Below are 16,786 nucleotides of genomic sequence, written 5' to 3'. Positions count from 1 at the left end.
CCAGACACAGCTTAATGAGCTTCTCCACCTCCGAATGCAGGATGGACACATCCTGGATGGTGCTTACTTCTCGTCCCCTACACACATTCCTCAGTATGGGGGAATGCAAATGTTAAGGCATCTGGAACAAGTTCGCTTAACTGGAAAGACCACATCCATCCCCCACACTTTTGAAAAGCTTGCTACGCCAGTGCCCCCACCCCCAACCCCGCGCGCTGAGGACAGCAAAGAGGTCTGCAACAAATACATTGATCACTTGGCCAAGGGATCTCCTCCTGCAGGGTGACTGCTTCAGGGACTCACTCCACTTTAAATAACCTTCTGTATATCCGACTACTGTGAAGCTGCTGATTATGTATTTTAATAAAGCTATAGAAAACTGTCTGACATGACGTGGCGTCGTTCTTCTTTCTATAAGCCTGTTGTAGAAAATATGAGGAATAGAAAGCACAAATATTTGTGTTAAATTCTGACACCACAACTGAAAGAAAGAAAGCAGCCGGTGAATCAGATCAATAGAACGTTTTTTTTTTCTGGTTATCATCTATTGATATTCGGTACGCTACAGTTGTGGTGTCAGAATTTAATGTATTTTATGTACACAAGCAGGAAAGCTGGTGCCGCGGCCGGCGGAGAATTAACGCTCATTTGCTCAATTATTTGCTCAAACTTGGAGCTATATGTGATCATAATGATGATGAGAAAAGAAAACACATTAACTAAAGGTACAGCGTACACTGAGATTCGAACTCATACTAGCAGAAGATTCTGCTTACTGAGGGAGCTGCTCTACCAGGGGAGCTAAACGTCAGTCATAACACACATCAGCGTGTGGACATATGTGCTGCTGTCGTGTCTTCAACCTGAAAACTGATCTTTATACATTTTTTCGTTGAGTAAAAATCCTCTCTGAATTATGGAACTGATAAGAATCATTTCTTAAATGCTTATATGGACGTTGAAACTGTAGGCTGTGCGTAAGTGTTTCTGCCTCCGCTTATTAACCGTGGCTGCAGCGAGCGAGCAAGCGAAATTACAACCTCAGATGTCTTTAGGGTATCAGATATTATTATAGGCTATTCTTATATTTAAGCAACATTCAGTCAGGCCGTGATATAGGCTCACGGGGCGGACTGGGACAATAATTCAGGTCGGCAATTTTACCAGTAAACAAATGTTCCTTAAAAAACAACTAATGTCCATATTTTAGCTCTACTGTAAAACAAAGAAAGCACAAGTGATTATCCAAGGTCACCCAGATAATTGAGGTGTCCCACCGCTGTGAAACAATCAGTCTGAATCAATCTGATACGGTTTAGCAGTCCCCCTCTCCATTCACTCTACCTGTAGCCTAAAACAGCGCCACTCTCCATTGCAGCTACATTGTGGTCAAATGTGGAATTGTCCCAAAATCGCTTGAGCTGCAATTCAGTACTATGCGTCCACCTAGTGGCTACAGTTGTCACTTACATTTCACGCGTTGCGTGAATCTCGCTCCCCGCGAGTGAAATGGCCACTTTGAAGTAGTACCTACTGTAGACCTACGGCTTCTTACGTCTTATAAGTTATTGTTTTTGACTAATATGATACAAAGTGCGGCTTGTTAGGTATTGTTTTTGACTAATATGATACAAAATGCGGCTTGTTACATCTTGTTAGGTATTGTTTTTGACTAATATGATACAAAGTGCGGCTTGTTACGTCTTACTAGGTATTGTTTTTGACTAAAATGATACAAAGTGCGGCTTGTTAGGTATTGTTTTTGACTAAAATGATACAAAGTACGGCTTGTTAGGTATTGTTTTTGACTAATATGATACAAAGTGCAGCTTGTTACGGCTTATTAACGTATTGTTTTTGTCTAATATGATACAAAGTGCGGCTTGTTACGTCTTGTTAGGTATTGTTTCTGACTAATATGATACAAAGTGCGGCTTGTTACGTCTTGTTAGGTATTGTTTTTGACTAATATGATACAAAGCGCGGCTTGTTACGTCTTGTTAGGTGTTGTTTTTGTCTAATTTGATACAAAGCGCGGCTTGTTACGTCTTGTTTTTGACTAATTTGATACAAAGTGCGGCTTGTTTTGTCTTGTTAGGTATTGTTTTTGACTAATATGATACAAAGTGCGGCATGTTTGGTATTGTTTTTGATTAATATGATACAAAGTGCGGCTTGTTTTGTCCTGTTAGCTATTGTTTTTGACTAATATGATACAAAGTGCGGCTTGTTACGTCTTGTTAGGTATTGTTTTTGACTAATATGATAAAGTGTGGCTTTTTACGTCTGGTTAGGTATTGTTTTTGACTAATATGATACAAAGTGCGGCTTGTTACGTCTTGTTAGGTATTGTTTTTGACTAATATGATACAAAGTGCGGCTTGTTACGTCTTATTAGGTATTGTTTTTGACTAATTTGATACAAAGTGCGGCTTGTTTTGTCTTGTTAGGTATTGTTTTTGACTAATATGATACAAAGTGCGGCATGTTTGGTATTGTTTTTGATTAATATGATACAAAGTGCGGCTTGTTTTGTCCTGTTAGCTATTGTTTTTGACTAATATGATACAAAGTGCGGCTTGTTACGTCTTGTTAGGTATTGTTTTTGACTAATATGATAAAGTGTGGCTTTTTACGTCTGGTTAGGTATTGTTTTTGACTAATATGATACAAAGTGCGGCTTGTTACGTCTTGTTAGGTGTTGTTTTTGACTAATATGATACAAAGTGCGGCTTGTTACGTCTTATTAGGTATTGTTTTTGACTAATATGATACAAAGTGCGGCTTGTTACATCTTGTTAGGTGTTGTTTTTGTCTAATTTGATACAAAGTGCGGCTTGTTTTGTCTTGTTAGGTATTGTTTTTGACTAATATGATACAAAGTGCGGCTTGTTACGTCTTATTAGGTATTGTTTTTGACTAATATGATACAAAGTGCGGCTTGTTTGGTATTGTTTTTGATTAATATGATACAAAGTGCGGCTTGTTTTGTCCTGTTAGCTATTGTTTTTGACTAACATGATACAAAGTGCGGCTTGTTACGTCTGGTTAGGTATTGTTTTTGACTAATATGATACAAAGTGCGGCTTGTTACGTCTTATTGGGTATTGTTTTTGACTAATATGATACAAAGTGCGGCTTGTTAGGTATTGTTTTTGACTAATATGATACAAAGTGCGGCTTGTTACATCTTGTTAGGTGTTGTTTTTGTCTAATTTGATACAAAGTGCGGCTTGTTTTGTCTTGTTAGGTATTGTTTTTGACTAATATGATACAAAGTGCGGCTTGTTACGTCTTATTAACATATTGTTTTTGACTAATATGATACAAAGTGCGGCTTGTTACATCTTGTTAGGTGTTGTTTTTGTCTAATTTGATACAAAGTGCGGCTTGTTACGTCTTATTGGGTATTGTTTTTGACTAATATGATACAAAGTGCGGCTTGTTACATCTTGTTAGGTGTTGTTTTTGTCTAATTTGATACAAAGTGCGGCTTGTTTTGTCTTGTTAGGTATTGTTTTTGACTAATATGATACAAAGTGCGGCTTGTTACGTCTTATTAACATATTGTTTTTGACTAATATGATACAAAGTGCGGCTTGTTACATCTTGTTAGGTATTGTTTTTGACTAATATGATACAAATTGCGGCTTGTTACGTCTTATTAGGTATTGTTTTTGACTAATATGATACAAAGTGCGGCTTGTTAGGTATTGTTTTTGACTAATATGATACAAAGTGCGGCTTGTTACGTCTTATTAGGTATTGTTTTTGACTAATATGATACAAAGTGCGGCTTGTTAGGTATTGTTTTTGACTAATATGATACAAAGTGCGGCTTGTTACATCTTGTTAGGTGTTGTTTTTGTCTAATTTGATACAAAGTGCGGCTTGTTTTGTCTTGTTAGGTATTGTTTTTGACTAATATGATACAAAGTGCGGCTTGTTACGTCTTATTAACATATTGTTTTTGACTAATATGATACAAAGTGCGGCTTGTTACGTCTTGTTAGGTATTGTTTTTGACTAATATGATACAAAGTGCGGCTTGTTACGTCTTATTAGGTATTGTTTTTGACTAATATGATACAAAGTGCGGCTTGTTACGTCTTGTTAGGTATTGTTTTTGACTAATACGATACAAAGTGCGGCTTGTTAGGTCTTGTTAGGTATTGTTTTTGACTAATACGATACAAAGTGCGGCTTGTTACGTCTTATTAGGTGTTGTTTTTGACTAATATGATACAAAGTGCGGCTTGTTACGTCTTATTAGGTATTGTTTTTGACTAATATGATACAAAGTGCGGCTTGTTACGTCTTGTTAGGTATTGTTTTTGACTAATATGATACAAAGTGCGGCTTGTTACGTCTTGTTAGGTATTGTTTTTGTCTAATACGATACAAAGTGCGGCTTGTTTTGTCTTGTTAGGTATTGTTTTTGACTAATATGATACAAAGTGCGGCTTGTTACGTCTTGTTAGGTATTGTTTTTGACTAATATGATACAAAGTGCGGCTTGTTACGTCTTGCTAGGTATTGTTTTTGTCTAATATGATACAAAGTGCGGCTTGTTACGTCTTATTAGGTATTGTTTTTGACTAATATGATACAAAGTGCGGCTTGTTACGTCTTATTAACCTATTGTTTTTGTCTAATATGATACAAAGTGCGGCTTGTTACGTCTTATTAACCTATTGTTTTTGTCTAGTATGATACAAAGTGCGGTTTGTTACGTCTTGTTAGCTATTGTTTTTGACTAATATGATACAAAGTGCGGCTTGTTACGTCTTATTAGGTATTGTTTTTGACTAATACGATACAAAGTGCGGCTTGTTACGTCTTATTAGGTGTTGTTTTTGACTAATACGATACAAAGTGCGGCTTGTTACGTCTTATTAGGTATTGTTTTTGACTAATATGATACAAAGTGCGGCTTGTTACGTCTTATTAGGTATTGTTTTTGACTAATATGATACAAAGTGCGGCTTGTTACATCTTGTTAGGTGTTGTTTTTGTCTAATTTGATACAAAGTGCGGCTTGTTTTGTCTTGTTAGGTATTGTTTTTGACTAATATGATACAAAGTGCGGCTTGTTACGTCTTATTAACATATTGTTTTTGACTAATATGATACAAAGTGCGGCTTGTTACGTCTTATTAGGTATTGTTTTTGACTAATACGATACAAAGTGCGGCTTGTTAGGTATTGTTTTTGATTAATATGCTACAAAGTGCGGCTTGTTACGTCTTGTTAGGTATTGTTTTTGACTAATATGATACAAAGTGCAGCTTGTTACGTCTTGCTAGGTATTGTTTTTGTCTAATATGATACAAAGTGCGGCTTGTTACGTCTTATTAGGTATTGTTTTTGACTAATATGATACAAAGTGCGGCTTGTTACGTCTTATTAACCTATTGTTTTTGTCTAATATGATACAAAGTGCGGCTTGTTACGTCTTATTAACCTATTGTTTTTGTCTAGTATGATACAAAGTGCGGTTTGTTACGTCTTGTTAGCTATTGTTTTTGACTAATATGATACAAAGTGCGGCTTGTTACGTCTTATTAGGTATTGTTTTTGACTAATATGATACAAAGTGCGGCCTGTTACGTCTTGTTAGGTATTGTTTTTGACTAATATGATACAAAGTGTGGCTTGTTACGTCTTATTAACGTATTGTTTTTGTCTAATATGATACAAAGTGCGGCTTGTTACGTCTTATTAACCTATTGTTTTTGTCTAATATGATACAAAGTGCGGCTTGTTACGTCTTATTAACGTATTGTATTTGTCTAATATGATAGAAAGTGCGGCTTGTTACGTCTTATTAGGTATTGTTTTTGATTAATATGCTACAAAGTGCGGCTTGTTACGTCTTGTTAGGTATTGTTTTTGACTAATATGATACAAAGTGCGGCTTGTTACGTCTTATTAACGTATTGTTTTTGTCTAATATGATACAAAGTACGGCCTGTTACGTCTTATTAACGTACTGTTACGTCTTATTAACGTACCGTAAAATAAAGTGCGACCGAACTTTCTGTACCATTTCTTCTTTGTCTTCTTCTTGCTCATGAGCTCTTCCAGCTGGGACTTCATGGAGGTTTCTTTCTCCTCCCACTCCAGCGTCTTCTCCTGCAGCGTCCTCTTGAGACTCTTTCTGGCCTTACTAAGGGATGTCTTATCCTCCTGCCACTTCACCTGACAACTCCCCAGCTCCTGCTCATTGTATCATCTGACCTTTTTATTATTATTTTTTTTAATTAAAGAATTTCTTCTTTAATTTAAGTTGGTTAACCGGAGCACCCCGGAGAAAACTACTGGTAGCATAGGGTTAGTGTGTTTGAGTCAGTCTCCTGTCAGTTCCTGAGCGTGGATCAGGCCACTAGAAGAACTTTCTGTGCCATTTCTTCTTTTTCTTCTTCTTACTCATGAGCTCTTCCAGCTCGGACTTCATGGCGATTTTTTTCTCCTCCCACTCCAGCGTCTTTTGCTGCAGCGTCCTCTTGAGATACTGTGTGGCCTGACTGTGGGATCTCTTATCCTCCTGCCACTCCAACTGACAACTCTTCAGCTCCTGCTCAGCCTTCGTCAGAGCCGCCGTGAGGGTGCTGTTCTTGTGTTCCTGCTCGCCCAGCATAGTCTTGAACTCCTTCCACTGCACAAGATGTTTGTCAAACTGTTGCTTGACTTCATTCAGAGCAGCCATAACAGTGTTGTTCTCGTTTTTCTGCATGTTCAGCTTAGCCTTATAGCAACTTCTGGATTTCTCCATCTCCTCCAGCAGGGAGGTTTGCTTCTGCTGCCAGCAGAGGCGCTCAGTCTCCAGCAGACCCTCTGCCTCTTCAAGGGCAGATGCAATCTTCCTGGTCTCTGCTTTGTGTTCCCTAATCTGGAGTTGATGGGAAGCCTGGGATCTTCCCACAGCTTCAATTACTTCCTGTTGCAGATCCTGCACAGTCTCTTTGAGGCCTTCTGCGACCTGAATGAGGGATGTCTTTTCCTCTTGCCACTCCACCTGATGACTCTCCAGCTTCTGCTTAGCGTCGCTCAGAGCAGCCACGAGGATTTTGTTCTCATGTTTCTGGTCCTCCAGCTGAGCCACATAGAGAGCCTTGGATTTCTCCATCTCCTCCAGCTGGGAGGTTTGCTTCTGATGCCAGCAGGGGCGCTCAGTCTCCAGCAGATCCTCTGCCTCTTTGAGGGCAGATGCCATCTCCCTGGTCTCTGCTTTGTGTTGCTTGATCTGGAGTTGATGGGAAGCCTGGGATCTTTCCACAGGATCATTTACTCCCTGTTGGAGATCCTGCATAGTCTTTTTGAGGCCGTCTGAGTCCTGAATGAGGGATGTCTTTTCCTCTTGCCGCTCCACCTGATGACTCTTCAGCTCCTGCTCAACTTTACTCAGATCAGCCATGAGGGTGCTGTTCTCATGGTTCTGGTCGTCCAGCTTAGCCTTATAGCGACTTCTGAATTTCTGAATCTCCTCCAGCAGGGAGGTTTGCTTCTGCTGCCAGAAGAAGCGCTCATCCTCCAGCAGATCCTCTGTTTCTTTAAGGGCAGATTCAACCTTCCTGGTCTCTGCTTTGAGTTTCCTAATCTGGAGTCGATGGGAAGCCTCAATGTCATTTACTCCCTGTTTAAGATCCTGCACCTTCTTTTTGAAGCCTTCTGCCTCCTTAATGAGGGATGTATTTTCTTCTTTCCACTTCACCTCATGACTCTCCAGCTCCTGCTTAACATTATTCAGATCAGCCATGAGGGCGCTGTTCTTATGTTTCTGGTCCTCCAGCTGAGCCACATAGAGAGCCTTGGATTTCTCCATCTCCTCCAGCAGGGAGGTGTGTTTCTGCTGCCAGCAGAGGCGCTCAGTCTCCAGCAGATCCTCTGCATCTTTAAGGGCAACTGTGATCTCCCTGTTCTCTGCTTTGTGTTGCTTAATCTGGAGTTGATGGGAATCCTGGGATCTTTCTAGACTCTTCTTAGCCTCTTCGTCATACTTGGCCTGTTCCTGCAGCCTCCGAACTTTAGCCCTCTCAGATACAAGTCCGGCCCTCGCTTTCTCCAATTTGATCTCAACGTTCTTGCTGTTGGAAATCTGCTGCTCAAGGTCAGTCTGAGTATCTGAGGCCGTTTGGAGCTGTGATTTCAGATCCTCGATCTCTGTCTGTGAAGAGCGGACTTTAGCCCTTTCAGCTACAAGTTCGGCCTTCGCTTTCTCCAATTTGACCTGAACGTCCTTGTTGTTGGAAATCTGCTGCTCAAGGTCAGTCTGAGTGTCTGAGGCCGTTTGGAGCTGTGATTTCAGATCCTCGATCTCTGTCTGTGAAGAGCGGACTTTAGCCCTCTCAGATACAAGTTCGGCCTTCGCTTTCTCCAATTTGACCTGAACGTCCTTGTTGTTGGAAATCTGCTGCTCAAGGTCAGTCTGAGTATCTGAGGCCGTTTGGAGCTGTGATTTCAGATCCTCGATCTCTGTCTGTGAAGAGTGGACATCAGCCTGACTCTCATCTAGCTGGGCGTTCTTATGTTTCTGGTCCTCCAGCTGAGCCATATAGAGAGCCTTGGATTTCTCCATCTCCTCCAGCAGGGAGGTGTGTTTCTGCTGCCAGCAGAGGCGCTCAGTCTCCAGCAGATCCTCTGCATCTTTAAGGGCAACTGTGATCTCCCTGTTCTCTGCTTTGCGTTGCTTAATCTGGAGTTGATGGGAATCCTGGGATCTTTCTAGAGTCTTCTTAGCCTCTTCGTCATACTTGGCCTGTTCCTGCAGCCTCCGAACTTTAGCCCTCTCAGATACAAGTTCGGCCCTCGCTTTCTCCAATTTGATCTCAACGTCCTTGCTGTTGGGAATCTGCTGCTCAAGGTCAGTCAGAGTTTCGGAGACCGTTTGGAGCTGTGATTTCAGATCCTCGATCTCTGTCTGTGAAGAGCAGACTTTAGCCCTCTCAGATTCAAGTTCGGCCTTCGCTTTCTCCAATTTGACCTGAACGTCCTTGTTGTTGGAAATCTGCTGCTCAAGGTCAGTCTGAGTATCTGAGGCCGTTTGGAGCTGTGATTTCAGATCCTCGATCTCTGTCTGTGAAGAGTGGACATCAGCCTGACTCTCATCTAGCTGGGCGTTCTTATGTTTCTGGTCCTCCAGCTGAGCCACATAGAGAGCCTTGGATTTCTCCATCTCCTCTAGCAGGGAGGTGTGTTTCTGCTGCCAGCAGAGGCGCTCAGTCTCCAGCAGATCCTCTGCATCTTTAAGGGCAACTGTGATCTCCCTGTTGTCTGCTTTGTGTTGCTTAATCTGGAGTTGATGGGAATCCTGGGATCTTTCTAGAGTCTTCTTAGCCTCTTCGTCATACTTGGCCTGTTCCTGCAGCCTCCGAACTTTAGCCCTCTCAGATACAAGTTCGGCCCTCGCTTTCTCCAATTTGATCTGAACGTCCTTGCTGTTGGGAATCTGCTGCTCAAGGTCAGTCAGAGTTTCGGAGACCGTTTGGAGCTGTGATTTCAGATCCTCGATCTCTGTCTGTGAAGAGCGGACTTTAGCCCTCTCAGATACAAGTTCGGCCTTCGCTTTCTCCAATTTGACCTGAACGTCCTTGTTGCTGGAAATCTGCTGCTCAAGGTCAGTCTGAGTATCTGAGGCCGTTTGGAGCTGTGATTTCAGATCCTCGATCTCTGTCTGTGAAGAACGGACTTTAGCCCTCTCAGATACAAGTTCGGCCTTCGCTTTCTCCAATTTGACCTGAACGTCCTTGTTGTTGGAAATCTGCTGCTCAAGGTCAGTCTGAGTATCTGAGGCCGTTTGGAGCTGTGATTTCAGATCCTCGATCTCTGTCTGTGAAGAGCGGACTTTAGCCCTCTCAGATACAAGTTCGGCCTTCGCTTTCTCCAATTTGACCTGAACGTTCTTGTTGTTGGAAATCTGCTGCTCAAGGTCAGTCTGAGTATCTGAGGCCGTTTGGAGCTGTGATTTCAGATCCTCGATCTCTGTCTGTGAAGAGCGGACTTTAGCCCTCTCAGATACAAGTTCGGCCTTCGCTTTCTCCAATTTGACCTTAACGTCCTTGTTGTTGGAAATCTGATGCTCAAGGTCAGTCTGAGTATCTGAGGCCATTTGGAGCTGTGATTTCAGATCCTCGATCTCTGTCAGTGAAGAGCAGACTTTAGCCCTCTCAGATTCAAGTTCAGCCTTCGCTTTCTCCAATTTGACCTGAACGTCCTTGTTGTTGGAAATCTGATGCTCAAGGTCAGTCTGAGTATCTGAGGCCGTTTGGAGCTGTGATTTCAGATCCTCGATCTCTGTCAGTGAAGAGCAGACTTTAGCCCTCTCAGATTCAAGTTCGGCCTTCGCTTTCTCCAATTTGACCTGAACGTCCTTGCTGTTGGAAATCTGCTGCTCAAGGTCAGTCTGAGTATCGGAGGCCGTTTGGAGCTGTGATTTCAGATCCTCGATCTCTGTCAGTGAAGAGCAGACTTTAGCCCTCTCAGATTCAAGTTCGGCCTTCGCTTTCTCCAATTTGACCTGAACGTTCTTGTTGTTGGAAATCTGCTGCTCAAGGTCAGTCTGAGTATCTGAGGCCGTTTGGAGCTGTGATTTCAGATCCTCGATCTCTGTCTGTGAAGAGCGGACTTTAGCCCTCTCAGATACAAGTTCGGCCTTCGCTTTCTCCAATTTGACCTTAACGTCCTTGTTGTTGGAAATCTGATGCTCAAGGTCAGTCTGAGTATCTGAGGCCGTTTGGAGCTGTGATTTCAGATCCTCGATCTCTGTCAGTGAAGAGCAGACTTTAGCCCTCTCAGATTCAAGTTCGGCCTTCGCTTTCTCCAATTTGACCTGAACGTCCTTGCTGTTGGAAATCTGCTGCTCAAGGTCAGTCTGAGTATCGGAGGCCGTTTGGAGCTGTGATTTCAGATCCTCGATCTCTGTCTGTGAAGAGTGGACATCAGCCTGACTCTTATCTAGCTGGGCTTTCAGGTCGGACATCTCCCTCTCCTTCTGCTCACTCTTGCTCAAAGCAACTGAGGGTTCAGCCTTCTCTGAGTTGTCTTCGGGCTTTGTCTTCTGCTGGACCCCTGTTTTTTGTCTCCTCTCGCTTCTTTCTCCTCTCCTATCCTCTGAACTATCGCTCCTCTCACTTCTTTCTCCTCTCCTGTCCTCTGAACTATCGTTATTCTCACTTCTTTCTCCTCTCCTATCCTCTGAACTATCGCTCCTCTCACTTCTTTCTCCTCCCCTATCCTCTGAACTATCGTTATTCTCACTTCTTTCTCCTCTCCTATCCTCTGAACTATCGCTCCTCTCACTTCTTTCTCCTCTACTATCCTCTGAACTATCATTATTCTCACTTCTTTCTCCTCTCCTATCCTCTGAACTATCGCTCCTCTCACTTCTTTCTCCTCTCCTGCCCTCTGAACTATCGTTATTCTTACTTCTTTCTCCTCTCCTGTCCTCTGAACTATCGTTATTCTCACTTCTTTCTCCTCTCCTATCCTCTGAACTATCGCTCCTCTCACTTCTTTCTCCTCTCCTATCCTCTGAACTATCATTATTCTCACTTCTTTCTCCTCTCCTATCCTCTGAACTATCGTTATTCTCACTTCTTTCTCCTCTCCTGTCCTCTGAACTATCGTTATTCTCACTTCTTTCTCCTCCCCTATCCTCTGAACTATCGCTCCTCTCACTTCTTTCTCCTCTCCTATCCTCTGAACTATCGTTATTCTCACTTCTTTCTCCTCTCCTATCCTCTGAACTATCGCTCCTCTCACTTCTTTCTCCTCCCTTATCCTCTGAACTATCGCTCCTCTCACTTCTTTCTCCTCCCTTATCCTCTGAACTATCGCTCCTCTCACTTCTTTCCCCTCTCCTATCCTCTGAACTATCGCTCCTCTCACTTCTTTCTCCTCTCCTATCCTCTGAACTATCGCTATTCTCACTTCTTTCTCCTCTACTATCCTCTGAACTATCATTATTCTCACTTCTTTCTCCTCTCCTATCCTCTGAACTATCGCTCCTCTCACTTCTTTCTCCTCTCCTATCCTCTGAACTATCGCTTCTCTCACTTCTTTCTCCCCTACTATCCTCTGAACTATCGCTGCTCTCACTTCTTTCTCCTCTCCTATCATCTGAACTATCGCTCCTCTCACTTCTTTCTCCCCTACTATCCTCTGAACTATCGCTGCTCTCACTTCTTTCTCCTCTCCTATCCTCTGAACTATCGCTCCTCTCACTTCTTTCTCCTCTCCTATCCTCTGAACGATCGCTCCTCTCACTTCTCTCTCCTCTCCTATCCTCTGAACTATCGTTATTCTCACTTCTTTCTCCTCCCCTATCCTCTGAACTATCGCTAGTCTCACTTATTTCTCCTGAACAGTCCTGTCGGATATCTTCCATCTTGCCTTTTCTAAATGTTCTCTTCTTCTGTGTACGCTCCGTTGGGACTCAGAGATATGTGTCTGAACTAAACTGAGGTCTACCATATATAACATTTCAACATTCTAAAATGGCTTTATGACATCACCGGGGCTTTGATCCATTCTGCTTTGATCTTCTCATCAAAGCAGGTGTGGCATGTGGGCCAGGAGGATATTGTTGCCATGTTGTTGCTATGGCAACAATATAGAATGTTTCTTGTTTTACAAGAACTTAATGGCCTTTTTTAATTATATGTTATTCCAAACTTTATATACAGCTCTGAAAAAAATTAAGAGACCACTGCAAAATTGTCAGTTTCTCTGATATTACTATTTAAAGGTATGTGTTTGAGTAAAATGAACAGTTTTGTTATATTCTATCAACCACTGATAACATTTCTCCCACATTACAAATAAAAATATTGTTTTCAGACCTCAAATGAAAGAAAGAAAACAAGTTCATATTCACTTATAAACAACACTATACTAGTGTTTTAACTTGGGAAGAGTTCAGAAATCAATATTTGGTGGAGTAACCCTGATTGTCAATCACAGCTTTCATGCGTCTTGGCATGCTCTCCACCAGTCTTTCACATTGCTGTTGGGTGACTTTATGCCACTCCTGGCACAACAATTCAAGCAGCTCAGCTTTGTTTGATGGCTTGTGACCATCCATCTTCTTCTTGATCACATTCCAGAGGTTTTCAATAGGGTTTAGGTCTGAAGATTGGGCAGGCCATGACAGGGTCTTGATCTGATGGTCCTTCATCCACACCTTGATTGACTTAGCTGTGTGGCATGGCGCATTGTCCTGCTGGAAAAACAAATCCTCAGCGTTAGGGAACACTGTCAGAGCAGAAGGAAGCAAGTTTTCTAACAGGATAACCTTGTACGTGGCTTGATTCATGCGTCCGTCGCAAACACGAATCTGCCCGATTCCAGCCTTGCTGAAGCACCCCCAGATCATCACCAATCCTCCACCAAATTTCACAGTGGGTGTGAGACACTGTGGCTTGTAGGCCTTTTCCAGGTCTCCATCTAACCATTAGACAACCAAGTGTTGGCCAAAGCTGAAAATTGGACTCATCAGAGAAGATGACCTTACTCCAGTTCTCTATGCTCCAATCCTTATGGTCTTCTGCAAACCTCAGCCTGGCTCTTCTTTGCTTCTCATTGATGAATGAGAAGGGCTTATTTCTAGCTTTACATGACTTGAGCCCTGACCCAAGGAGCCTGTTTCGAACTGTTCTCGCCGTGCACTTCACCCCAGCTGCCATTTGCCATTCTTTTTTTAGGTCACTTGATGTCATCCTGCGGTTGCTGAGTGACATGTGTATGAGTTGACGGTCATCCCGGTCAGTGGAGAGTCGTTTTCGCCCTCTGCCGGTCTGTAGCTTTGTTGTACCCAGTGTCTGCTGCATGATGTTGTTTTTATGAACCGCCCTCTTAGAAATTTTAAGGATGTCAGCAACCTGATGCTCACTGTATCCCTCTGCCAGAATTGAACCCTTCTTTTCCTCACTCAAAACTTTTGTTTTCAACTCTTTTGGCATGGTCAATAGTTATTTGTTTTATTCCAATTACTTTTGAGGGACTACTAGCACTGTTTTTGCCATCCAGCTGGTCCTATTGCAAGAGGATAGTGATGACCACAGCAATGGTTTTTATACTTTTCCTCGTTAAATAAGATTTGCGTACAGGTGATCACCTAATCAGTACCTCATTAAGTAGAACAATGGAATGGAATGAGATGCTGAATTTGCAGTGGTCTCTTGTTTTTTCCAGAGCTGTATTTAAATCATCTAAAATGTATGTCTGCTGCTGTCATTTCTCATTAATCACAACAATATCACTTATTTTAGGTTTGGGACCTAAAGTAATAAACTTCAGGCGTCAGAAAGTTCACACCATCGAGTTTAACTATAAATCTTTAAATGTTAAGGTACCGGCTGAAAATGACAGCAGAAATAAACAAGTTTTGCTGATTTCACGTCTCCACAATGCAAATCAACTAAAAGTCAACCAGAAGTGACAACATGTCATCGGGCCTGTTGGATACCAATATATGAATGAAATGATTCTGAAACTAAATGAACTCAAGTATCAGGAGTCATTTTCTGGGGTTAGGGTTAGGGCTAGTAATTGATTGTATACTGTATACTATGGGTCGACTGATTATTGGATCGGATATTAAGGGAGTATTTTTGTAATTTTGGGGCAGAAATGTTAATGAAAGAGAAAATCACCATTCGTTGATTTTTTTTCACTGCCTAAATAAACTAAATAAATAAACTGACCTTAAAGAACAACACAATACTGTGTTCATATTGTTTTATCTGGTTTATATAATCCATGCTCTTAATTTATGCCATAAATTGGCAAAGCTGGAATTTGCATTTACTGCCAGTCAAATAAGAGGAGCTGTTTTCACTCAAAAAAAGAGCGGGGGCATGATGCAAGAGCAAACTACCCGGATGGCTTGCTCTCATCTATACCAGAATAAGAACTGGTGCAGGAGGATGTGTCTTCACGGCTGTGGAGGTGGATCTGGCCAGTGGCGGCTGGTGAAAAATATTCTAGGTGGGGCTGTATTTGCCAGAAGCTTTCGGTAACTATCCCAATAAAAGAACCCAAACCAGAAGATACCATTGTTTTAGGGATAAACAATAATTATTTAATTGCCCTCTAGAAATCAACAGTTTGACAGATAATGACAATGATATGAGATGTATATTAGTGAATACTCTTAATACAAAATTAAAGTTCTTGAGAGACATTACGAGGTGGATGATGATTAAAAATAACTAAGAAAAACTGTCATAGGAACATAACATGTAGCAATTGGATTAAGTATATTAGTGAATACTCTTAATAAAAAATTACAATATTATTGCATATTATTGTAATATTTACAGGTGGGTGATGATTAAAGTTCACTATACACAGAAAAACTGGTATAGGAACATAAAATGTACCAATTGTAGTGTGCAAATACTGACTTGTATATGTGTGTGTTTTTTTGTGTGATAGAGTGAGTGAGTGAGTGAGTGTGTTGGTGAGTGAGTGAGCGAGTGTGTGTGAGTGTGTTGGTGTGTGTGTGTTTGTGAGTGAGTGAGTGAGTGAGTGAGTGAGTCGACCTCGGTGGTGTGGGATGTTGCCTGCTGCATTATCAGGTTCAGCTGATGAGCATAACAGTGTACGTAGTGGGCACTCCCGTAAACGTCTTGAACCTCGCGCTGCACGCCACCTGTGGCTCCTCTCATCACGGCAGCTCCGTCATAGACTTGGGCGATTAGTTTTCCCCGCTGTCCATCAGGAAGAAAAGTCTTCAGCCTTTCCAACACCGCAGTGGCGACTGTCAGCGGTCGCGTTTGGAAGCTGGATGAACTCGTTAATCAGGCTCTCAGTGTAACGTAGCACAAGCACCAGTTGACAATGAGTGGCAGTGTCATCCTCGGGAATGCAGTCTCGAAGAACCGACAGCATGTAGTCCAAAAGTTCGTTTTGAACTGTCTTTGAGGTACCTTGAGGTAAACAGTGACGGTCTTCGAGTGCTCCTCTACACCGTCCAGCGACGCCGCAAGATCGACTAATCCCCGAAAAATTCCGGGGTTGTCGGAGGATGTTGTCTCATCGTGACCTCGCAATGCCAGCTCACAAGCTCCACTGAATTTCACACAATCAATGATTTTCGATAAAATATGTCTGTTCATGTCCACCTCTTCATTGTGTTTTCTCACCGCAATCCTGTGTCATTCATCCAGCTACGCAGCTATGCTAGTCCTGCCTAGCATGGCTAGCTTGACAGCGTTGTTCATGTGTACTTTCGAGCATTCATGTTTTTTAATCCACCTAAAGTTGTCCTTTCGAAAGGGTTTAGCAAGAGAGATTTTACAGAATTTATGGGTAGCTGAAGCCCTGTGTGTTCTTGTTCTTGTCGCCGCCATCTCGATTTCAGACACTTGTTTATTGTTGCTAGGATACTTAAACGATAAGCTTGGGGCGATATGTTCAGTGCCCCAAGCTCATCAAATTTGACGACGCTAATTGGCTAAATTACCCGTTGCTATGTGTTTTTTTGTCTCAGCAACAGTCTACCATTGGCTGAGCTGCTGCAGTGCTGGGGCGACTTTTCTAGAGCCCCTTGAGAGAGTGGAAATGACCATGGATGCAAATGACACATATATATAGCTCGTTCTTGATAATTAAAAATACATTTATTTGTAGAATGAGCAGTAATTATTTATTTTATAAACACTATTTTAGAAAAAAAAACAATTAAAAAACAATTTCCATCAGGGAGGGCGGCGCCCTAGCGCCCCCTATTGGCCAGCCGCCACTGGATCTGGCTATGCGAGACTACTGAAATAACAACAATGAC

General features: G+C 42.0%; 1 protein-coding gene across 1 annotated transcript; it reads right to left on the bottom strand.

Moving 5' to 3' along the window:
- Window positions 1-6,222: 6,222 nt before the first annotated feature.
- LOC311256383 (uncharacterized protein) lies at window positions 6,223-12,558 on the bottom strand. The gene is made up of 2 exons (XM_084351409.1): window positions 10,673-12,558; window positions 6,223-10,516 (listed from the first exon to the last, which is right to left on the bottom strand). Exons 1-2 carry the CDS (start codon window positions 12,383-12,385, stop codon window positions 6,386-6,388), a joined length of 5,844 nt encoding a protein of 1,947 aa, XP_084207535.1. The 5' UTR covers window positions 12,386-12,558; the 3' UTR covers window positions 6,223-6,385.
- Between the last annotated feature and the right edge of the window lie 4,228 nt (window positions 12,559-16,786).

Source organism: Pagrus pagrus (genome assembly GCF_965226575.1).
Source record: "Pagrus pagrus genome assembly, chromosome: 4".
In the NCBI taxonomy this organism is placed as follows: Eukaryota; Metazoa; Chordata; class Actinopteri; order Spariformes; family Sparidae; genus Pagrus; species Pagrus pagrus.
This window is presented reverse-complemented; position numbering and strand designations above follow the sequence as displayed.

Bases quoted from the DNA above. Each gene is read 5' to 3' on its own strand.
- LOC311256383 (XM_084351409.1), bottom strand. From the start codon at position 12,385: ATGGAAGATATCCGACAGGACTGTTCAGGAGAAATAAGTGAGACTAGC. The intron at 10,517-10,672 runs GTCAAATTGGAG...AAGAACGTTCAG, and splicing joins CCAACAACAAGGACGTTAAG to GTCAAATTGGAGAAAGCGAA.